Source organism: Globicephala melas, chromosome 8, assembly GCF_963455315.2.
Source record: "Globicephala melas chromosome 8, mGloMel1.2, whole genome shotgun sequence".
NCBI classification, from domain to species: Eukaryota; Metazoa; Chordata; class Mammalia; order Artiodactyla; family Delphinidae; genus Globicephala; species Globicephala melas.
Window position 1 is genome coordinate 60,528,358 of NC_083321.1, and position 25,691 is coordinate 60,554,048.

General features: G+C 37.8%; 1 protein-coding gene across 26 annotated transcripts in view; it reads right to left on the reverse strand.

The window, feature by feature from the left end:
• The window catches only part of DLG2 (discs large MAGUK scaffold protein 2), a 2,016,902-nt gene that overhangs the window by 530,858 nt on the left and 1,460,353 nt on the right, over window positions 1-25,691 (reverse strand). For all 26 annotated transcript variants that reach the window (XM_060303825.1, XM_060303817.1, XM_060303816.1 and 23 more), the window contains one exon: window positions 5,423-5,559. In XM_060303825.1, the coding sequence (XP_060159808.1) occupies window positions 5,423-5,559 (137 nt within the window). The remainder of the gene's footprint in view (window positions 1-5,422; window positions 5,560-25,691) is intronic.

Genomic DNA, 25,691 nt, shown 5'->3' on the forward strand with positions numbered 1-25,691 from the left:
ATGCTAAAGTTTGTTGAGAATCTACAAAAGAGGTGAGATACAGGTTGTAGAATTTCAATTTGACTGTAGAGTCTTTTCATGTGACACAGACATGAGACTAATATTTTAAAACACACTTGGGAAACACTGATCTAAGGCAATCTGTCATGGTATTGAGGACATAGCAAAAGACCAAAGATGAACATGACTTGCCCAAGGTCAGTTAAGTAGAGTTAATGCTGGCTGCCTGGGACTTGAATCCAGATATCCTATCTCTGAGTCCATTGTCTTTCCATATTATTTCAATGCCTCATTTACCTTTCCTCTTGTCTTCAGCTTCCCTTTAAGCAAAGGAAACATACAGACTTATTTTCTGTAAAAGGTCTCTCACTGACAATTTTTTCTTCAAACGTCAAGCAAAGGTTATGGAAAAAAGAGACTAAGATTATAAACTTTAAATCACAATGCGACAGGGCCTTTGCCAATTAACAGTTCATGTTGTCCCTTTAGAGAAGACAATTAGATGACCCTAGATTCAAAGTTTCTGGTATCGTGTAGAAAAAAGATGAAGAAGATCACATTTCTGTAATATATGTGGCTCTATGTATCACCATGGTAGGGCTTAATAAAAATGAGTGTGTAAAAATATATGAAAGAATTAGAAAATTATCAATACTGTTAACCTCTGACCATCTGTTCCATGAAGTTCAAGGCCAAGAGAGAATCTATTCAGTCTGAGACTGCAACACTAAGCTACTGGTGCAATCCATTAAAATCAGATGTCACTGTCATTTGAAAAAATAAAAAACAAAACAAAACAAACAAAATTCTAGTGAATGATAAGAAGTGCCAGTAGCAGGGGAAATTTAAAAAATTGTTATTTTGATAAAGAGAACATATACCATGCATCTGGGTGACCCATGAAACATCAGAGAGGTCTGACATTAAAGTCATCTTATTTGAAACACTAAGGGGGTTATCGCAAAGGTTTTAGGCAGGATAATGTTTTCTTACAGTAGAATAAATGTAAAGGTCAGATGCAATAATATAGCCTGTTTTTTTTTTTCTTTTAAGTTGGGGAATAACATGTTAAAGAATCAAAAGAAGTTTTGTTAAAAGGGTAATCTATTTTCAGAGGATAAATGGATGTATGATAAAATTTAGTGCAAGAGTGAGAGGAAAAATGTAAAACATCTTAAGACTGAGAACTGGAGAACTGGCAAGACATAGCTTTTTAAACAAATGTGGAAGAGGAATTCATATTCATCATTGTGTTTCCAACGGAGAGAGCTTTACTAAAGGGAGAGACCTTTACTAAAGGGAGAGCTGTATAGGGAAGTATATTTTGATATAATTTTAAGGAAAACATTTTTACTGATGGTTAGTATCTAATGGATAGCTGCGACGAGGCATTCCGTTCTCCATCCTTACAGAGTTCTAGCAGAGGGGAGGGACTATTTCACATGGTTGCTTTTCTGTGGGATTCTGATGTACTAAATGAGAGTTGGAATAAGATAATATCTAAGATAGATACTTTTCAATTCTGATATATAAGAAGTATTTAGGGAAAAAAAAGTACCCAGTATATATGGTATGATTCAGATGGTGTCCAACATTAAAGTTATTTCAGTTGAGAAACTGAAAGGTTTATTACTAAAGATCCCCACCCCCACTCCCACCCCGCCCCCCCCCCCCCCCAAAAAAAAGATTGTGCTCTCACTGCAGGGTAGATGCTGGGAGACTTCCTGAATTATGGTGATCTATACACAAAAGTCTAAAGAAATTAATGGAATTTTATTCTCGATCAACTTACTTACAGAACTATGAATGAATAACATATGGAGGAATTTTTCCTAAGAAGTGAGGGAAGGGAGTGGTACAAATTGTTTTAGAAAAAACCTATTTATAGAAAAATAGAGTGTGGTACAGCTGGTAAATCACAGAATCTAAATTATTCATACTTCCTTTGGGGGAGGAGAGTAGAAGAGGAGAAAGATGAAGAAGACATGAATGTAGGGTAGTAAAGGGAAGAGGAGGTGGAAAGGAATGACAGAAGGAGAGCATTAATAAATATTTTTGGTTGAAGCAAGATAATTGACCTTTTGGGGTGGCTTCTGGGATTTTTAATTTATGCTTTCCCTCAGGCTCATTTTTCTTTCAGAATTTTATAAAATGAATCATTTTCTTTCATTTCCAGATTCAGCTTGGCAGTTGCCTTGAAAGTACTAATTACGTTTTCCTTACGTAAGAGGAGAGAGACCTATGGTTGTTGAAGCTTCATTTTTTTTAAACTATGCTTTAAAACTCAAAGGAGGATTAAGGATTATGTTAAAGATTATGTCACAGCTATTTCTGAAATCACTTTTTCTACAATGAATATCAAGAAAATGATAATGGAAAAGTAGCACGGTGCCTGGAAAATCCTTTGACAGAATTATTTAGACTTTGAGTTTTTTTTTTAAGAATTTGAATATAACACTAAAAATTTAAACAGAATTTCAAGAAATCAGCACATGACATCTAGCATGATATGATAATAGCAGCAGTTGAAGAAATAACAGAAGCAGTCCAGAAGAGCTGTCTACATCCAAACTCTTACAGAACAATGAGCCAAAGGTCAAATCAGTCGCTATGACGCACTACTTTAGAATGAAACTGTCCTCTTCATTTTTCAATTTAGCACTATGTAGAAAATGGATATCACAGTTTATTTTATCCCTAAGTCCACAAACTATAAAGTTTGTCTTCTTGAGAGAAGTTGTTAGAGAGAAGTTGTCTCATATCCCAATAACACTTTTCTGTTTCAGAAGACACAACATCATAAGAACCAACTTTTAGGACTTCCCTGGTGGCGCAGTGATCAAGTGTCTGCCTGCCAATGCAGGGGACATGGGTTTGAGCCCTGGTCTGGGAGGATCCCACATGCCACGGAGCAACTAAGCCCGTGCGCCACAACTACTGAGCCAGCTCTCTAGAGCTCGCGAGCCACAACTACTGAGCCCATGTGCCACAACTACTGAAGCCCGCACACCTAGAGCCTGTGCTCCACAAAAAGAGAAGCCAGTTCAGTGCAATGAAGAGTAGCCCCCCACTCGCCACAACTAGAGAAAGCCTGTGCACAGCAATGAACACCCAATGCAGCCAAAAATAAATAAATAAAATTAAAAAAACACACAAAAGAGCTTTAAGTTTTTTTTAAAAAAAAGAACCAACATTCACGTCAAAGGCAAAAACAAGCAAACAAAATTCAGAATGTCCTGAGAATGAAAATGGTAGTTCTACTATTCAGCCTAGTGCCTACAGCTAACAACACTGTAATGTATACTTAAAATTTGCTAAGAAGGTAGATCTTATGTTAAGTGTTCTTACCCCATACACACACAAAATAATAATGATAATAATGATCATGAGAGGAAACTTTGGGAAGTGATGGATAACTTTATAGCCTTGATGGTGGTGATGGTTTCATGGGTATGTACTTATCCCCAAAGTCATGGAGTTGTATATATTAAATATGTACAGCTTTTTACAGGTCAGTCATACCTCAATAAAATGGTTTAAAAAATAAAAATAAAATTGTAGTGACTTCAAGTAGTAAAGAAGCCAAAAACTCTTAGTTGCAAATTTGACTGAAGTCATTAATGCCACATTTTTTGCCCATTCAGTTTGACCATACTTTTTATGCTGACAGAGTTCCTTCCTGAGAAGTGCCTATTGCCTGGGACATGGTAGGTGCTCAATATATTACTTGTTAAATAAAGGAATTAATGAATGATAACTGAATGATGACTAAATGATGACTGAATGATAACTAAAGGAAGGAAGGAAAGAACTGACTGACAGATTTTAGGAAACAAATGCAAAGACCATGTTTGGTGGTTACAAGCATTTGAAATCCAATTCTGTCCATTGTTAACTATATGACCATGGCCAAGTTAGTACACCTCTCTCTATACCTCAGTTTCCCTTTGCTTATATAAAAGAGGCTGTTGTGAGAAATACATACTACATTACAGAAAAACATTTAAAAAAATACATGGAGCACAGTAAATGCCAAATAAATGTTAGTTATCAAGATTATTATAAAGCTCTTATCCAGATAATTCAATACAAAAATCATTGACAACTATGAAATTAGGCCAGTGCGACTACAAACAACCTGTCTAGAGTCCAGGGACATGGGTACAATGAACTTTGAGGTTCAACCCCCAAAACTTGCACATGTCCTAGAAATTACTATTCTGTTGAAATTGTACAGGTTGATCCTTCCCAAACACTTCTCATGAAAGTATTGGAGATAATGGCTCCTTGTGACAAAGATTCAAGATCCTGTTTTACAAAGGGAGACATATGACTCGATACGACTAGATATACTTCTCTTACTTGACAACTATCTTCTATTAATTTTCAGTATTTGATTATTATCCTGTAGATTTAATATAAAACAGTAAATGGAGATGAAACAGTTTTTAGGTGCAATCACCAATTTTTTACTGCTTATAATTGCCTACATTTTGCTTTCGTTTATCGTATAACTCCAAGGCTCAGAAAGGTTGGCTGCATGTTGGTGTCAGTCGTTGCCCAAGACTCCTGAAGCATGTGAGCAACTGGCAAATAAAACAGTAGAAACCCTGTCTGAAAGGAGAGGGGGAAGGGATCCATTTGCACACGTGACAGAACTCTTGGAAGTCAGGAACTGTGTCTACACTGGTTGAACCAAAGAACACAGGCATAGAAATGTACAGATCAATAAACCAGATAGTGTTTTTCACTTTGCTATGCAAAGCCCATCTCTCTACCAGTCTGGATTTAGCAGTCTCTCTGGCTGATAGGAGATGGAAGATACTGGAAGAGCAACACATAATCTCTGTGCCTATGAAAACTAGTGAAAATTTAGATTTCTGTTTTTAAAATATCAACAAATCATCTCCAATTATACCTGTACTTCTGATATCTTTTACCACAAAATCTGCTCTCCCTTTTCTATTTCCACCCAAGGTCACTGCTTCCTCCCCCCAAATTCTTATGTTGAAGTTCTAACTCCAAATATGGCTGTATTTGGAGATAGGGTCTTTAGGAGGCAATTAAGGTTATTAATTACATGACTTAAGTCCTAATCTGATAGGACTAATGGCTTTATAAAAAGAGAAAGAGAGAGAGAGCTTTCCCTCAGCACAAGCCCAGAGGAAAGGCCATGTGAAGATGCAGCAGCAAGACAGTTGTCTGCAAGCCAAGAAGAGAGACCTCACTAGAAACTGAATGGGTCAGAACTTTGCTCTTAAATTTCCCTGCTTCCAGAATTGTGAGAAAATAAAATTTCTGTTGTTTAAGTCACCTAACCTATGGTATTTTGTTATGGCAGCCTGAAATGACTAAGACAGTCATATACTGGGAAACAAGAGCTTTATAAATATACACATAGTTCTGCTTCAGTCACACTCACCATTAGTAGTCTGTCTCCTACTTGCAACCTTCCATCTTTCTGTGCAGCTCCTCCATCTATAATTTTAGTTACATAAATGCTGTTGTCTCCAGGAATGTGTTGGTTCCCCACACCTCCTGCAATACTGAAGCCTAAACCTATGGAAAAGAAACAAAAAGAAAAGCATTGTATTTGTTTAAGAAAGTGCTATTAGTCACATTTCAACAGTCGAAAAAAAATTAATCCTCAATTTATTACAACAGTATAAATAACAATAAATTCTACTTCAATCAACTGTGTCCTTTAAACATTTGAAAGCTTGTTGATTAATGCTAATGAGGCAAAACACAAGTGCAACCCTGCCCACGTTTAGTCTATGGGCTTAACTTCGTTGCTGCTGTTGTTACTCTAGCATAGAGAACAGAAGTCCTGCCAGTCATTTGGGTAGAGACCTAGATATTTCTGACATTTTAGAATGAAAAGAACAGCAATTCGAACATTCCACAAATTCTGAGATAAGAGCCATGAGGAAGATACATTGGATATCGGTGTAATAATTTCAGAGAGAAGATAAGGAAAAGAAGCTCAATGCTTGCCCTTCATGTTTCCTTCTCTGGGTACCTTGTCATATTTTCACACTTCTGGCACTTCCTGTTATTAACTTATAGTTAATAAAGAATGAACACAAACGAATCATCCCTGCACACAGTCTAAAGAATAAACAAATAGATTATATACTTGTATTATGTTTGTAACAAACCATGAAATATGAAATCATTATAAACATGGAAAATTTCCTTTTTTAAAAAAAAAATTTTGTCTTTTGGAAATTTTCCATCTTGAGAGAAGAATTTTACTGTGCTATGGCTTATAATTTTTTTCTTTCAGTTTTATTGAGATATAATTGACACGCAGTACTGTATAAGTTTAAGGTGTACAGCATGATGATTTGACTTATATACATCATGAAATGATTATCACAGTAAGTTTAGTGAACATCCATCATGTCATATAGATACAAAATTAAAGAAATAGAAAAAATTTTTCCTTGTGATGAGAACTCTTAGGATTTACTCTCTTAACTTTCATGTATAACATACAGCAGTGTTAATTACATTTCTCATGTTGTATATTATATCCCTCGTATTATTTACCTTCTAAGTGGAAGTCTGTACCTTTTGACTGCCTTCATCTAACTCCCCCCTCCTCTTCCCCCACCTCTTGGTAATCACAGATTTGATCTCTTTTTCTGTGACTGAGCTTGTTTTTGAAGTATAATTGCCCTATAATACTATGTTAGTTCCTATTACACAACACCGTGATTAGATATTTCTACACATTTCGAAATAATCACCATGATAAGTCTAGTTACAATATGTCGCCGTACAAACATATTACATGGTTATTGACTATATTCTCCACATTGCACATTTCACAACCACTGACTCATTTATTTTGTAACTGGAAGTTTGTATTTCTTAATCTTCCTCACCTATATCTTCTCTCCTCTCCACCCGTCTCTCCTCTGGCAACGACTTACTTGTTCTCTGTATTTATCACTCTGTTTCCATTTTATGCTTGTTCTTTTGTTTTGTTTTTTAGATTTCCACATATAAGTGAAATTATACAGTATTTGCCTTTCTCGGTCTGACTTATTTCACTTAGCATAACATCCTCAGGGTCTATACATATTGTCATAAACTTTTATTTATATTAAACTATGGAATGATAACAAGAATAGTTATTAAAAATCATTATGAGGCCATTTTAAAAGAATGACTGATAGACTCTTTAAAAGTATAAGAACAAAAAAATTCTTTCTCAGAATATAATTGAATACACATTCGGTACAATACTTATAGCATATATTTTCATTGTATTTTGAAATGATAATAATTAACATGCAAATTACTCAGAAAGATAGATATAAGTCACAGACATCTGTAACTAAAGACAGAACATTTCTGTAACTTGCTTAAGAAATTTAACGCCCCCTCACACACACACCCCTAGTTGCCTAGTTTTAAAAAACCACACACTTCTTTTATGATAAGACAATCATAAAAATTTTTGGCACTTTATACAATGAAAAACACTTTAAAAATACTCCATTTCACTATCCTTGTATTGAATAAATATTGAGTAGGGCTATGTGCTGCTCTTAAGATAGCATAAGTGATTAGTTAATGGAAAAATAATGGCATGGTAAATTATAAAGTAACACCTCTGGAATGATACCTGAAAGGAAGTGATTTTTTTGTTAAATTAGTTGTTAACAATAAATGGAAAATGGATTTAAATTGATAGGGCAATTAAAATAAGTGTTATTTAATTTCCTACTAGAGTGGGTAATTATTCTTTATTGATGCTTTGACATTGCATAGATCTATAAACATATTTGTTTCCCTCATATTTAAAGAATTTGTTTACCAAGTGAAAGATGACCAAGGGTAGATAAAATGTCCCCAACTGGCTTTTCCTATGAAATTAAAAATACATATCAGCTCATGTTTTCTAAAACTGTTACTTCATATTTATATATGATTATAGGAAAGCTTAAAAAACATATTTACAAAAGTTTCATAGCCACATGCTAGGATCAATCTACTGCATTTACAATAGTACAGAAGTCATTCCGAACTGTGGACAAAAGGTTAAAGAAAATTCAGGGACTCTGATTTACATCTACTATGCCAACAGTACATGCCACAGCCGGTCTGAGTTACAGAAGAGCTAAGGAAACAAATTACCACTATAAACAAGGTTAAGTCCAACAAAGGGAGTAACTATGTAGTTGAGATTTGAAGTTGAAGATTTTACCAAGACAATGAAATCACTGTGGATACCGTAGACATAAATATATCAGCTAAAAAGGAAACAATGTTTTTTCTGCTAAGATTAGGCTTAAGCACTTCTTAACTGGTGACTCTGCTTAAGCTAAAGTATTTTTAGTAAGAGCCAGAGAATGGCTCTAAAGGTACAGAACTAAACACTTCCCTTAATTTCTCTTACTTTGGTGGAACATGGATACATTTAAAAATAATCAATATTTGGTCAACATTCAACCATATTCCAGATATTCAATTCAACATGATAGGTAAACGTATAGCTTATGTCTACATCCAGAATACAAGGTTATTTACAGGTGGAAGTATCCATCTGTGTTATAAAATCGAATCTGGTCCTATCTATCCATCCATCCATCCATCCATCCATTCATTCATTCATTCATTCACTCACTCATATATCCACTCATTCAACAAGAATCTCCTGAGTACATACCATGCACTGCATGACAGCTGCTATCAACTGTAGCCAACATAAATGTAAAGAAATGGATTGACCAGAAACAGTACAGAAATAATGATCCATGAGTTCATATGAGTGACTGTGGCTGAACCTGGCTGAAGCAATGGTCTAAATCCAGATGATGTCTTGGCTTTTTGGAGGACTGCTCTATGAAGACAAATGTGGTCTAGGTCCACCAAGCCATAAGACCAAATCCAAATGATCAGTTTGGAGGTACTGGTTTCCTTGCACACGCTCTGTGAAAGCAGGGGTAGTCTGTCTACATTATAGGATCATTCTCTATCCTCATTTGCTCATACTTCCTTCCTTCAATCCACTCTAGACACAGTTACTGCCTTGATATTTCTAGAACATGCCAGACACACTCCCACCTTAGGGCATTTGCTCTAGCTGTTTCTGCTGCCTGGAACACCCTGCCTTCAGGCTGTTGTTAAAATTTCAATTTCTCTGGGACCCTGACCCTGACCTCCCTATTTAATACTGTCCCCTAACAATCCATCCCACTTCCTTATCCTGCTCTATTTTCAGTGTCCCTTAGCACTTATTACCTTGTGATATACGATATAAATTATCTATGTATTTTATTTAATTTTTTATTGCCTATCTCCTTGGTGAAAATATAAACTCCAGATGACAGGGATTTTATTTTTATTTTTTTGCGGTATGTGGGCCTCTCACTGTAGTGGCCTCTCCCGTTGCAGAGCACAGGCTCCGGACGCGCAGGCTCAGCGGCCATGGCTCACGGGCCCAGCCGCTCCGCGGCATGTGGGATCCTCCCGGTTCGGGGCACGAACCTGCGTCCCCTGCATCAGCAGGCGTACTCTCAACCACTACGCCACCAGGGAAGCCCGACAGGGATTTTTAACTATTTCATGCTATGCAGTAGAACCAGGGCAGATACATAGTTACCTCATAAATATGCATTAAATGAAAGAATGGATAAACATATGAATAGAAGAGGACAAGGAAAATCACTTGCCTCTGAGAAAGACTACCCTTTAATATGAAGCTGGTGGCTTTAGAGAGAGAGGAACAGCTGAAAAAGTGAGCGCCGTTAGTTGGAGTTGATAAATGTATATGTTACATTTCCTCATTGAACTCTGGTTACCTCTCCATCTTAGTCTATACAGAGTTTATGGCAACCACTGTGCAGGCAGTGGTACAACAGCAGAGCCAGCTTCGTATCCTGATTCTTCCATCTACTAGCTGTGTAAACTGGAGCCCCAATCTCCTCATGTGTAATAAGGGAATAAACGTATCTATGGGGCTTCCCTGGTGGCGCAGTGGTTGAGAGTCCGCCTGCCGATGCAGGGGACGCGGGTTCGTGCCCCGGTCTGGGAAGATTCCACATGCCGTGGAGTGGCTGGGCCCGTGAGCCATGGCCGCTGAGCCTGCGCGTCCGGAGCCTGTGCTCCGCAACGGGAGAGGCCACAACAGTGAGAGGCCCGCGCACCGCAAAACAAACAAACAAAAAAACCGTATCTATGTTCTTTAGTAATTGGCACATAATAGATTCATTTTTCAAATTTCTTTTAAAAATTTTATATAATTTTGAAAGGTTACTTTCCATTTACAGTTATTACAAAGATAGATTCTTGATAAATAAAAATTCTCTGCTTTCAATAAGCTCTCAAGTTGTTTGGAAAACAGATACCTAAAGATCTTGACATAACTGAACAGGCTAGGATAAGTTCTGTAATGGTACTATGATATGTGAGTATGGAGGGGATCATGACTTCTTAGAAGAGCAGGAGGAGAATCAACAAAAGGTTTAGCATTTGGGCCGGATCTTGAATAAAGTATTAAGTCAGAATTGATAAAAGAGAACGCATCTTTATTTTATTTTATTTTGCGGTACGCGGGCCTCTCACTGTTGTGGCCTCTCCCGTTGTGGAGCACAGGCTCCGGACGCGCAGGCTCAGCGGCCATGGCTCATGGGCCCAGCCGCTCTGCGGCATGTGGGATCTTCCCGGACCGGGGCACAAATCCGTGTCCCCTGACTCTCAACCACTGCGCCACCAGGGAAGCCCAAGAACGCATCTTTAAAACCAATACATCAGACTAAGTAACTGAAGAGTCAGCTGCCCTGACTTAGATCATACAGTGCTCATAAAATCCCAGCTCCCCTGTGCTGGAAATTGAGACAAAAATGCCTAGCGAACACTCAAAACCTGTATTTACAGTAAGATAAGCTAGAGCGGCCCCTAACAAGACAAATACAATGAGTATTATAACGATTTGAGTAAGGAACACTGATTTTTGGTAAGTGACCAATTTAGAGAATTGGTTACAATATTGAAAAGATGTGTCCATGATCAAGAAATTGACTAATCAATTATAAAATAAACTCAGTGACAAGAGTTCGTAGGTCTCATCCTAAAATCGTGACCCTAACACTATCGACTGTGGAAAGTTTGGCTATTGAGAATAATACTAAACCTGCCTATTACATGTGTCAGTAATAAACAAAGCTGACACAGAACAATATAAGTATTAAAATCACAAAAGGAAGTAACATCAGTGGATATTTCAGTACTCTGGCAAAGGAAAAAAGCAAGTGAAATTTAAACACCTAATTCCCCAAACAATTAAAAACTGATCTGTTTGACAAACCTGACGTGCAAACAATTTCAGGATTACATCTAGTGCATAAAGCTGGGTTCTTCTTTCCGTATTTCCTGCATATCCCCAGATTGTATATCCTCATGTTAACACAGGAGGTGCAGGCGTAGGGAAAGGAATGTCTGAACGTTGTTTAAAGCCTTTAACTTAACCTTTTCCCATGCAAAATCTTTTCCTTCTCCTGTGAAAAAAGAACATGAGGAATGATCCCAGTTCACCCTTTCCCCTGGGTGCCTGAGGGGCAGGTGCCAGTGGAAGGTGGAGGCCTGAAGGAGGAAGTCTTGGGAAAACGGGCTGATTCTGTGTGTGGGAAGCTTAGAATAAAAACCCCAGTACCTGAAAGAGTCATGTGACTACAATGTACCCATATAGTCTTTATGGGTGTAAAGAACGAATCCCCATGATGTCTTATAATCAATCATTCACCAACATGGTTCAACTTCATTTTATGTGACTTTACTAGGAGGGCACTCTGGGGCGCCTCCAAAATTTTAATATTATTAAGCAGACTGCTTCTGTCACAGTTCATCTAGGATCTGCAAGGTAGGGTGTTTAGTGCTTTACCAAAAAAAAAATACTATAGTGGTATTCTGTACGTTCTGACTATACGATCCTATTTTATTAAAGGAAACACGGAATCCATCCTGAAGCCTGGCAGGCTTTGTTTTAGGAAATACAGGCAACCTAACTGCTGAATGTGCATACATTTCATTTGACAAACAAAACAAAAACTTCACCTGCGGGTCTGGTCTACACAGGTAACAGCCTACTTTACATCTCTTCTTTAGAAAAAAATCATTGCTTAAAAAAATACCAAAAATGTGTCATTCATTTTAATTTGAGAGAATGATTAATCATATCTACAGTGCCAGATGAGAGTAAAGACCAAATCTGTATTTTCTTACTCTCTGGATTCTCCCTGGGTTCAAACGACAAAGTTTGGAGTTGAAAGAAGTGGTTCTGTTCGAAATGCCTTCGGCGCTGGCTAGGCAGGTTCAATCCTGCTTAAGGATCTCTCACAGATCACCTAATTCACTTACCACAGTCAATGTTCCAAGATTTTCTCCTGACTATGTACCTCAAAATACCCACTTAGGGGGCTTCCCTGGTGGCGCAGTGGTTGAGAGTCCGCCTGCCGATGCAGGGGACACGGGTTCGTACCACGGTCCGGGAAGATCCCACATGCTGCGGAGCGGCTGGGCCCGTGAGCCATGGCCGCTGAGCCTGCGCATCCAGAGCCTGTGCCCCGCAACGGGAGAGGCCACAACACTGAGAGGCCCGCGTACCACAAAAACAACAACAACAACAACAACAACAGAAAACCCACTTATACTTTTTGCCTAAAAAGAGGCATCACTCAATGCCTATTTTATTGTGAAAAGTCTCCATGTCTATACCTACCCTTTCTCAAAGGAATGAGTATCATTCCTCTTTTCTAAATGTAAATCTTCCCCTTCACCATTGAATTTTACTCATTATTCCTTTTTTTTTCCCCTCTAGAATATTCAGTCCCTTACCATCAATGCTTTTCTTCTATTCTGCTTTGACCATGCTTCTGCCCTATCCTAGAAAGACCTTCTCTTGGGACTTCCCTGATGGCGCAGTGGTTAAGAATCTGCCTGCCTATGCAGGGGGCATGGGTTCGAGCCCTGGTCCAGGAAGATCCCACATACTGCAAAGCAATAAAGCCCGTGCACCACAACTACTGAGCCTGCGCTCTAGAGCCTGTGAGCCACAACTACTGAAGCCCGCCTGCCTAGAACCCGTGTTCCACAGGAGAAGCCACCACAATGAGAAGCCCGTGCACCTCAACGAAGAGTAGCCCCCGCTCACTGCAACTAGAGAACGCCCGCACACAGCAACGAAGACCCAGTGCAGCCAGTAAATAAATTAATTTTAAAAAATAAATTAATAAAAAAAATCTTCTCTTGAACTTGCTGCCTCATTTACTGTAAGAGCTGGAGTTTGTAAACAGTGATCTCTAGTTACTAACTGCATTTCCGTATCACACATACTTTCCTCAGTCTCCTCCATCTGACTCCGTATACCACAATCTACTCAAATGGCAGTGGTTATAGGTTGAATTACGCCTTTCAAAAGACAGACTGAAGTCCTAAGCCCTGTTACCTGTGAATGTGACCTTATTTGGAAACAGGGTTTTTGCAGATGCAATCAATTTAAGATGAAGTTAAACTGGATTCGTGTGAGCCCCAATCCAATGATTGGTGTCCTTGTAAGAAGAGGAAATGTGGACCCAGAAACACAGAAACACACAGAGAAGAATGCATGTGATGACAGAGGCAGAGAGCAGGATGGTCCATGTATAAGCCAAGAAATGCCATGGAACAAACTCCCTCAGAGCTCTCCAGAAGGAATCAATCATGCTGGCCTCTTGATCTCAGACCTCCAGGCTCCAGAACTGCAAGAGAATAAATTTCGATTGTTTTAAACCACCCAAGTTGTGGTTATTTGTTAAAGTAGCTCCAGGAAATTAATACATCATCTAATTCTAATGGTCTAAGTGGTGGTATGTATATCTATCTCTTTATAATGAAATCATACACACACACACACAAGTTTGGGCACTTATCAACATAGCAGTGGTCATTGAAACTATGAAAATGGATTCTCCAACAAGAAAGAGATTACAGAGAGAATAGGATTCTATAGTATGTGCCTTGGGGAATAACTATTATCTGAGAGAAGTGAATTTAGCCTGTATGCCCAGAGTTTCTGATTCAGAATATCTGGCATGTGCCCCCAAATTTGCATTTCTAACAAGCTCCCACGTGATGCTAATGCTACTGGTGTGAGGACCACATTCTGAGAACCACTGTTTCAGAGCAACAGAAAAAGATAAAATGAAGTGAGAAGTAGTAAAAGAAATATGAGAAGAAACGGGGCCGTATAACGTGATGAGGGTAGGAATGTAAAAGAAATCAGTAGAGTTCTATGTAATGCAGAAAGAACAAAAACCCATCAAAGGACTGAAATTTCCAGTCCTTTTGGAGGAAGATTCTGGGTGACTGGCTGGGCTCCTTGCCTGGTGGAACTGCTAGTTTATAGTTACCTCACTCATTCCCATAATAGGAGGGGACGGCACAAAATGTGTAAACGTATTATTTATATGTACATATGTCTTCTCTATTGCTACTTCACTAAATCAAGTGCTTATCCAATCATGCTTGCTTTAGTGTAAAAGGCTCATGACCACATTCCCTGATTCCAGTCTTTCCCTGCCTGATTCTCCAATCCATTCAGCAAAGATTTTCCAGGTTATTCTTTCCCTAAAATTCTACATCCATTGTGTTGCTCTGTTTCCTGAAATTGTCCGTCACTGTTCATTTTCTACAGGAATGCTATATCCCCTCTTCTCACTATTCCTTACTTCTCTGCTACTAAGCTTCCCCCCAAGCAAGATGATCTTGCTGTGCTGTTTTTCTACTGTTACTCCTGGTTCCCATCTGAAATGCCTTCACCACTTTAATTTTCAAGACCACTCAAGTCTTTGCCAACTCAAAGTAGTTCATTTCTAAGTTGAACCCCAGTAGAACCAATTATACGTATCAGCTTTTTTACATCTATTTAAATAGAATGAGTTAACTCATTCAACAAACACTAATTGATAACTACTCATGGGCCAAGGACTGCCCTATATATATTGTGGTTATATCAGTGAATCAGTGTTTATGGTTCTTTTCTAATGGAGAGTAAGGCAAGTAAAGAGGCAATGAAAACCCGGTGTGGTAAGTGTTGATAGGAGAGGAACAGGTGCTAACTATAAGTCCTGATAGCCAATCTGAGACCTAGAAGATGAAAGTGAGCCAGGAGAAAGGGAATGGGTAGAGAACATCCCTGTAGAAGGAAACATGCACTTAAAGACTCAGAGTTGGGAGATAACATGGCTTATTTGAGAAACTTATTTGAGAAATATTTCATGTGAAAGCAACAAGTAGTCTTAGTTAGAATACAGGCTGCAGGAGGAGAGGAACCATACCCCTTATACTCACCAATGTACACTTAGCCCCTGATACTATGCATAATAAATAGTTTGGAATAAATGGAGACAGGAGGACTCTTTCTCCACTGAATTAAGAGGGAAGGAGAGGATGGTGTAGATAAAGGTTAAGATTATTGGCTTAATGGCAGTACACTAAAGTCGTTCTCATCTTCAATTTACTCTGATAACAAGAAAGTGTGGTACTGGCTAAGATGAGGGAAGTAGTGAGGTCAGAGATTTGAGTAAGTACAGAAGTTCTGAAATAGCTCTTAGGGAAGATGGAAGAAATAATTGATTAGAGAAATGCAGAAAAATTGCAAGGAACTGTTGATTGTCTCGTTAGGGTTTAGTGACTATGAATTAATGATAGCACTATTCTAGTAACTTTTTTTCCTTCAGCAATTCTCAGCAGTCTAGGTATAAGCACAGAAAGTGTAAGAAGTTAGATTAAATCACTTTTGAAATTAATCTTTTGTGTGCATTGATCTTCTCTCTTCAACTAAATCATAAGATCCTAGAAAGTAGGGGCTGCATAAAATAGATCATCTTGTGCACACTGCTGGCATACAGTAATTGTTGAATAAATATTTACAGGATGAATTAATGATTGAATTGTTCAAAGACCAAATGATCACATGGCATAGGTATACTTTTAAGTGTCAAGCATCTCACATTAACAGATGTGTATACTTTAGCAGACTGCTTTAGCTCAAGAAAAAAAAGTGACCAGAATAACTCATACTGAGCATTTTAATGTGCCAACTACTGCCTCGTGTGCTTGGGAATTAATGAAGTGTCTATTGTATCTAAAGAAACAATAGAGATTACCAATGAGAAATGTATTTACTCTTTATTAAATCTAAGAATGATCAGCAGTTCCTTGCCTGCATCCTTACAAAGGAAGTAACCTGCTCTGACCACAGCTGACTGCTCACGGGACAGTATGACAAAGTGTGATCAGATGTTCTCTTACTGGTTTACCGTCTATTTTATTGTACTTGAAATGGAATATCCTCCAAGCTTCCAGCATTTAAAAGTGATAGGCGCTGCCTTTACCTATCAACCACGTCTGCCTGAATGTTTTTTCCTAAGTTGACTCTAGTTGCCAATGTAAACCAAAGTCATTAATATCGACCCTGAATACAGTCCAGGCTGTTTGGAGGCATCTAGATCCCAACACATAAAGTTATCAAAAGTAACAGATTATTTGAGAGAGATAAAAATCAACTCATAGTTTGAAGTCTTGATAGGAATGTTCCAATTGGCAGGGTTGCTGCTGGGGAAATCAGAGCAGAAAGTCTGAAGGGTAATTGGATGGGTCTTGATAAATTTCCATCCACAAAGGCTGTTATCCAGTAACACCTCTTCGGCAAAGTCCTCCCTAATACCCATCTTTTAAATTAAAAGTAATGTGTCCGTGACCACATTTAATGCTATTTCTCTCTCTCACTTTTAATGAGACATCATTTTCTATATTAAATGAGTTACTTATAGGAAGGGTTGATATTGAAAACATTTAATAGCTTGTATAGCATGGACACCAACCAATCAGAACAGGCGCCTGCCATAAACCACTACTGTGGTATGCAGCACCTAACTGTCAGCTCTGTTCTGGAAAAGTTTAATGTCCCCCATGTTGGACAGTTAGCACTTTGAATGTAGAGGGAATAATAACTCTTTTTTTTAAAATGTATTCATTTCATTTTTGCCTGCGTTGGGTCTTCATTGCTGCGCGTGGGCTTTCTCTAGTTGCGGTGAGCGGGGGCTACTGTTCGTTGCCGTGTGCAGGCTTCTCATTACACTAGCTTCTCTTCTTGCAGAGCACAGGCTCTAGGCGCCTGGGCTTCAGTAGTTGCGGCACGTGGGCTCAGTAGTTGTGGCTCATGGGCTCCAGAGCGCAGGCTCAGTAGTTGTGGCACACGGGCTTAGCTGCTCCGCGTTATGTGGGATCTTCCCGGACCAGGCTCGAACCCGTGTCCCCTGCATTGGCAGGCGGATTCTTAACCACTGCGCCACCAGGGAAGCCCAATAACTCTTTTATTTATGATCCCCAGGAGCATTATGAACAAAGTCGATACTCCAAAACTGATTTTTAAAATGAATGAGTCAAATAAAAATCACTGAATCCTTTTTCCATAAGTATACTTTAATGAACTGTGAAGGAAAGGGCTCAGGCTGGTAAAATAATGTGGTGAGTTACTTCATTCATTCTTTAAAACACATTTAAGTTCCAGGCTATATTAGTTTTCTATGGCTGTTGGAACAAAGTTACACAAAACTGGGTGACTTAAACAACAAAAATTATTGTCTGACAATTCTGGAGGCTAGAAGTCCAGATCAAGGCATCTGGTTCTGCCTGAGGGCTGGAGGAAAATCTGTTCCATGCCTCTCTCCTAGATTCTGGTGTTTGGCTGACAATCTTCGGCATTCCTTGGCTTATAGAGGCAACACCCCCATCTCTGCTTTCATCTTCACGTGACATTCTCCCTGTGTATGTGTCTGTCTCTGTATCCAACTTTCTTCGTTTTATAAGGATACCAGTTATATTGGATTAAGGCCCACCAAAATGATCTCATCTTAACCTGGATCATCAGCAAATTTCCTACTTTCAGTTAAGGTCACATTCACAGGTACTGGGAGTTAAGACCTCAACATCTTTTGGGGGGACACAATTCAACTCATGACACTGGCGCTGGGAAAGATTACTATGAAGAGGACACAATTCTTGTCCTTGAGGAGCTCACAGACCACAGTGAAGGAAACGAGAAGTAAACAGAACACAAGCAAATGCTTTCAAGAAAAGGCAGATAGCGGAGTCAGAGAAAACTTCTTGGAGATAGTGACAACTGAGCTGAGCCCTGTTGAATGGCTAGAAGAAAGACAGTTAGGTACTCTAAGCAGAGTGAGGGAGTAGCTTGTAGATAGGTGATATGGCCTTGATCATTATAGTCAAAGGAGTGAATGGGGTTAGGAGGAAATACTGAGAATGGAAGCTGGAGAAACAGAGGCTCGTGAAGGTCCCGAGGTGCTCTGTTAAGGAGTTTGGATCTTGTATTAGTGGCAATGGGTAGCCTTTGAAGAGTTTTAAGCAGGGGCATGACATGATAAGATTTGGTCCACACCAGTTTTCCTCATTAGTGTTTGCTGCTGTTTTAAAAATACATGAAATTATATTCTGTGAGGGATGATGTTCTATATTTTGTGATAAAGCATAATTTTTTCCTTCCCACATTTTTGTCTTTTCTTCACTATATCCAGTTATCACTCATTAAAACTCACTTGGGGGGCTTCCCTGGTGGCATAGTGGTTGAGAGTCTGCCTGCTGATGCAGGGGACACGGGTTTGTGCCCCGGTCCGGGAAGATCCCACATGCCGCAGAGTGGCTGGGCCCGTGAGCCATGGCCGCTGGGCCTGCGCGTCTGGAGCCTGTGCTCTGCAACGGGAGAGGCCACAACAGTGAGAGGCCCACATACCGCAAAAAAAAAAACCAAAAAAACCCCAAAAAACCCACAAAACTCACTTGGGGAAACTTTTTATCTCTCAATCCCATGTTCATGATTTAGTTTGAAATATTAGCTTTTCCTGGCTTCTCCCCCTCCCCCGTTCTGTTTGTCATAGCTTACCCATAAAAACCAAACTTCAAAAGATACAATATAACATCAACAGGCATTTGTAATCTGCTAAGAATCTAAACAGCTAACCCCAAATTCATAAATTCATTTATAAGCTTGTTTTAATCCACCAAAGATTTCAAATGGGCATTTTCAGCAGATGTCTGACTTCACTACTTCACTTAATCATCCTTATGGGGGCTCTTTGTAAAAGAGATAATTGGAAAATCTGGATTCATCTTAGGTCCTAGGAAAGAGTGAGAGTTATGTAATTGAAATAATTACACAAGTACCTATTTTGCAAGGACATTTTGCTCACTATGAAACAGTGAAGGACTTACACACTATGGCTCAGATGTATGAAGTGGCTAACCAATATTTCCAGTATTTGTTGTATGATTTCAGATACGCCAAAGAAGATGTTTGAAACTATTGAGTAACAGAGGCTCCTTTATTACATTATGTATGACAAGTGCTAGTATCTTCAATTATACAACAATTGAACTAAAGCACTTTTGCTTTGCCATAAAAACTGTTTCATTGGGACTAAAAATCTTTTCTATCGGTTGTTAATTTTTACAACGAATTATTCTATGTTGCATATCTAGTTGCACAAAGCAAACAGCATGCGCCTTTGGCTTTAATTTTATACTTTCACCTAAATAGGTTTAATTTTTCACAAAGAAATCCTGGTATAGATTTGAATCTCCTTAAGGATTGCTTAACAAATCTGAGAAAGAACAAAGCAGGAAGCATCACATGTCCTGACTGCAAGCTATAAAGGTATAGTAATTAAAACAGTATGGCACTGGCATAAAGAGAGACAAACAGATCAATGGAACAGAACTGAGAGCCCAGAAATAAACACAAGCATATACAGTTAACTAATTTGACAAGGAATCCAAGACTACTCGATGGAGAAAAATCAGTCTCTTCAATAAAAGGTGCTGGGAAAATTGGATATCCACATGCAAAAGAGTAAAAGTAGATTGCTATTTTACACCACTCATAAAAATTAACTTGAAATTGATTAAATATTTAAATGTAAGACCCCAAACCATGAAACTCCTAGAAAAAATTTAGGAAAAAAACCCTCCTTGATATGGGTCTTGGCAATTAAATTTTGGATATGACACCTAAAGCATATGTAACAAAAGAAAAAATGAACAAGTGGGATTACATCAAACTAAAAATCTTCTGCATGGCAAAAGAAACAATCCGCAAAGTGAAAAGATAACCTACAGGATAGAAAAAAATTTGCAAACCATATATCTGATAAGGAGCTAATATCTAAAATATATAAAGAACTCATACAACTCAATAGCAAAAACAAAATAAAATAAAACAAAAAGACAAAACAAACAAAAAAAGACCCCCCCAAACAACAAACCTACAAAAAATAATCCAATTAAAAAACAGGCAGGGCTTCCCTGGTGGCAGTGGTTGAGAGGCCGCCTGCCGATGCAGGGGACATGGGTTCGTGCCCTGGTCCGGGAAGATCCCACATGCCGTGGAGCGGCTAGGCCTGTGAGCCATGGCCATTGAGCCTGTGAGTCCGGAGCCCGTGCTCCGCAACGAGAGAGGCCACAACAGTGAGAGGCCTGCGTACCACAAAAAAAAAAAAAAAAAAAAAAAAAGATGCTCATATTACTAGTCATTAGGGAAATGCAAATCAAAACCACAATGAGATATATGAGATATCACCTCATACCTCTTAGAAAAGCCACCAACAAAAAGATAAGAGATAAATGCTGGCGAGGATGTGAAGAAAAGGGAAACTTTGCACATGCTTGATGGAATTGTAAACTGGTATAGCCACTGTGGAAAACAGCATAAAGGATTCTCAAAAAATTAAAAGTAGAACTATCATATGATCCAGCAATTCCACTTCTGGGGATATACCTGAAGAAAACAAAAACACTAACTGGAAAAGATACATGCACCCCCATGTTTGTAGCAGCATTATTTACAAGAGCCAAGAAACAACCTAAGTGTCTGTGACAGATGAATAGATAAAGAAGTTGTGATATATATATACACAATGGAATATTTTTCAGCCATAAAAAAATGAGGAAATTCTGCCATTTGTGACAACATGGATGGACCTTGAGGGAATTATGCCGAGCAAAGTAAATCAGAGAGAGAAAGACAGATACTGTATGATCTTACTTAAATGTGGAAACTAAGAACAACAAAAACAACAAACTCACAGAAAATCAGAGCAGATTTGTGGTTACCAGAGGTGGGGCTTAGGGGGAGGAGGAATTGGAAGAAGGTGGTCAAAAGGTACAAACTTCCAGTTAGATAAGTAAGTGCTGGGGATGTAATCATGTACATCATGTATCATGTACAGCATGATATCATGTACAGCAGTTATCATGTACAGCATGATAACTACAGGTAACATTGCTCTATGATACCCAGGAAAGTTATTAAGAGAGTAAACCCTAAAAGTTTTCATCACAAGGAAAACATTTTTTTCTTTTTCTTTTTATTGTGCCTATAAGAAATGATGGATGCTAACTAAACTTATTGAGGTAATCATTTCACAGTATATATAAATCAAACTGTTATGCTGTATACCTTAAACTTGTATATGTCAATTATATCTCAATAAAACTGGAAAAAAAGATATGCCATAATTTACATGACAAAATAATAAATGGACCTTTGGAACAAGTCACTTACTCTCAATAGGTCTATTCCCTAATATATAAGATGGATATAATAATATATGCCATGACCACTGTGTGCCTACTGGCATTAACCTTGGTTCTGTCATTTAGAATCTGTGTGACTTTGTAAAAAGTTGTTTAGCTTCTCTCAGCATCAGTTTTATCAGGAGGATAATAGTTACCTCATAATATCACAGCAAGAATTGATTATGATAATGTATGAGAAGGAACCGCACAGTGTTAAGTAGTGGTATTCAAAGAATATCCATTCCTTTGCCTTTCTTCTCCAGATTGTAATGAGAGTCAAATGTGATAATAACTCTTTATAAACTGTAAATCGCTTATATTTATATAAACTTTAGGTATTATTAATGTATAAAGTATGATAAAATACTAGAATATAAAGTGAGTTATCAGACACACAACTGTGAGATCATTTATTTCCCAAACTCTCTTAAAATGCTGTTATTCATAATGACAATTGGTTTATCCCATGTAAGACAGTGAGATTAAATACAGATCTGGGTTCAATCCCTTCCTCATATCATCTTCTTAGTGAATCATCTCCAGTTACTCTACACTTTGCTTAAGTTGTGAGTTCCTTAACTTGTTCTACATGTACATGATATAAAATTTAATTAATGATGTCTATACATTTGCAATTGTGCTGGCATTGGCAACACAATTCCAAATGTTCAGAAACTATGAATATATATCAATAATTGCCACAACTAGCACATATCTTTCAGAGATATGTGTTCAGCAATTTTGGGATATGAGTCTATTTCAGACAGCTGCGGGTAGATGGAGATTTAATGAGGATTTGGTTTAATCACTGCTCTAGAACATTCCTCACTCTCCAAAAGATCACCAAAGACTTTTTATAAGTATATTGGAGAAGATTAAAGAAACAGCTTCACAATAATACCTACGACACAACAGGTAATGCAGTAAAAGCTTTAAGTTTTTTAAGAGAAATAGAAGAAAGAAAAATATTTTTTAAAAAGCTTGACAAAGGAAGTCAGGTGAATTCATACTATACTACCAAAATTAAATTTGAATGATGGTTCCGTCTTCCAGCATGAAGTTTACACTCTCGGTAGGACAAAACGAGGGGGAATATAGGGCTTCCCTGATGGCGCAGTGGTTGAGAGTCCGCCTGCCGATGCAGGGGACACGGGTTTGTGACCCGGTCCGGGAAGATCCCACATGCCGCTGAGAGGCTGGGCCCGTGAGCCATGGCCGCTGAGCCTGCGCGTCTGGTGCCTGTGCCCCGCAACGAGAGAGGCCACAACAGTGAGAGGCCCACGTACCGCAAAAAAACAAAAACAAACAAACAAGCAAGGAGTAATATAGATTTAAGATGAATGGAGATCCATTCAAATAAGAGGTCCTAGGATGGACAGGTTATTATTAAGGTATATTTCTCTCCCTTTTTAATTTTTGTGCAGCCACATCTAGTGGTCCTGTCTTAATAGACAGTTTTTCTGTCTAAAGTGGGAATCAATCAGGCAGTACCCAAATGACTTCTTTTTGATATTCTGTGCCCAGAAAATACTGGATATTTAATATATATTTGACTAAATGAATAAACATTCATAACTGTCAATTTCTAATTAAACAAGTTGTCTTAAAAGATGTCTGATTCTTTTACCCCTTAACTATAGTTTTTTATATCTTAATTCATGTTACTAGGACACATGCTGTATCCTATTGGCCCTGATTTGGGAATTTTGTGGTAAAATATGCCTAGAAGATCAGAAATGTTAAGATATAAGCACTGCTTATTAAGATTGTGAGAAGTATGTCCATCTGCATCATGGTGATCTTTCCATTTTATTTCAATATCTCCTTCTACATTTGTCACGATATTTTGGTATTACAGAGGCAAAAAAAGACAAAAGCGATGATTCTAGAGGTGACAGTATAAAAGTATATCCATAAAAATATTAACTAAAGCTCCCAAGTCTCTCAACCTAAAAGGAGCATACTGGGTACTTCTTATTCTGTCATTTATATAGTATATTTTTCTTTCTGATCTATTCTGTTTTGGGGCTGTATAACTTGAAGGACTAATTTAGCAATGAAACCTAAGCTGCCTACTAGTTTCACCAAGAATGCATTTTCATTTGATTCCTACAGGGGTCAGCAGTTAGCAGCTAAAGTGGAGGGTCCTTGGGTGGGTGACCAAGTCAACTGTGCTCTCCAGTTGGACACTAAACAGAGCAGCATCTTAAAAGACTACTCCTTTCAGAAAATGAATATTAAATAAGATAAATTTGTGAGGAACGATAATGATATTTGTATTTATTATTTACTTTATGCCAGGCACTATGGTAAGCATATTTCATATGCTATGAATATATCATTTAACCTCATTAAAAAAAGAAAAGAAGAATGAGGAAGGTATTATACCATTTTTTCAAATGAGAAAATAAAGATTAAAGAGGTCAAGTAATTTTCTCGAGGTCAGAACTTTAATAACCAGGGGACCAGGACATGAACCCAAGACCGTGGCAGCAAAGCCTTTGCTCTTAACTACTGTTCTAGTCTGCCTACCAGCCTGTGCATCGTGTTCCACTTTGGCAAACTCTAAAACGTTCTACATATACTCACCACTCTTAGCAAGTGTAGCGATAAATCTAAAGAGAAAGGTATGAAAATACTCATCTTTCTCACACTGGACATTAGCTGAAGCTCAGTTTTAACTGTAACGTTCGTTGTTAAATTTTTAACTTATTTAAGGATTTCAGGCAATGACATCAATGATTACGACCACTGACATTTATTTCGTGTGAAGCAATCTGCGACGTGCATTTCAATAGAACTGAAAGTTGATGTGCTAGGAAAAGTCCTACCTCCTTTCTTAAATACTGCACCAAGTGAAATATGCCGACATAAATTTCAAAATAATGTATTTTTCATTTGGCATGAATACTAAAATGAGAGAAATCAAAATACCTATTGACTTAGTATAAACACTTGAATGTTATTGTTAATTATATACTGTGTCTTTGTACTTAGTGGTTACGGAAGTCTTGATTCAATCAATTAATTTTAATGTGTAACTGGGTATACAGTTCTTACATTATCAAGTCGTGTACTTGATCACATTAAAAATTGACTTCAAATTCCAAGTAATTACTTTCAAATTATTGCTAATCATAAAACTGTGTAATCTTCTTCTTGTTCCTGTCTTATATTCTTTCACTATTTTATTTACTTTGAAAAGCATGAAGAATATTTATGGTCACTGTAACAAAAAATAAAACAAGGTGAGTGAACCTAAAAAATGTTGTTTGATTTTGGTAATATTCATTTAAATATGCATTTAGAGAATACAGTAAGCCAATGAAAACAATTTTTCTCTTCTCCCTCTTTGAGAAGATTCTTTACTGTCATTTAGCATTTTCAGTCATTTGAATCAGTGATATCTCAGGATATTTTCCAGGGCTAGGACAAGGCTTTGTGTCTAGGAATAAAAACAATTTGATTCTAAACTGTTGAGAGAGTGAGAAAAAAACCTCAGTCCTTCAGTGACAGCAGAGCGCATTACCAAATGAGGCGATGAATGTGGTCAAATACATTTGGATGTGCTCTATGAATGCAAGAGATAGTTATTAAAACCTTGACACTAAAAAATACTGCCAACCATTAGCATTAATGTTTCTGTTTGTCAAATAAAGTGCATGTCCATAGCACATATGGTTTAACTGAAAACAAGTAAAATATAACACGGATTGTATTTTCACCAAATGTTTCAATTAATTGGATTTTGGAGCAGTAATTTGCTGGATGGAACTTATTCCTTATGCTGATTAAAGTCTAAGGATAAGATATTTTCTGTAAGACTTATAAAAAAACAATAAAACATATTGTTTAGCTTTTAAATGGACAGTTCACTTGCTTTTCAGGGCTAACAAAATCTGCTAAGGGTATTTTTTGAAGGTGATTAACTTGCATCTAAGAATAAATAATTTCCCCAATATAGTAGCTGCCATCAAACAATTTAGTTATTGTTGCTCTGTTCTCAGCCATTTGCAAATATCCTCATGTAGTCCAGGCCATTGTGC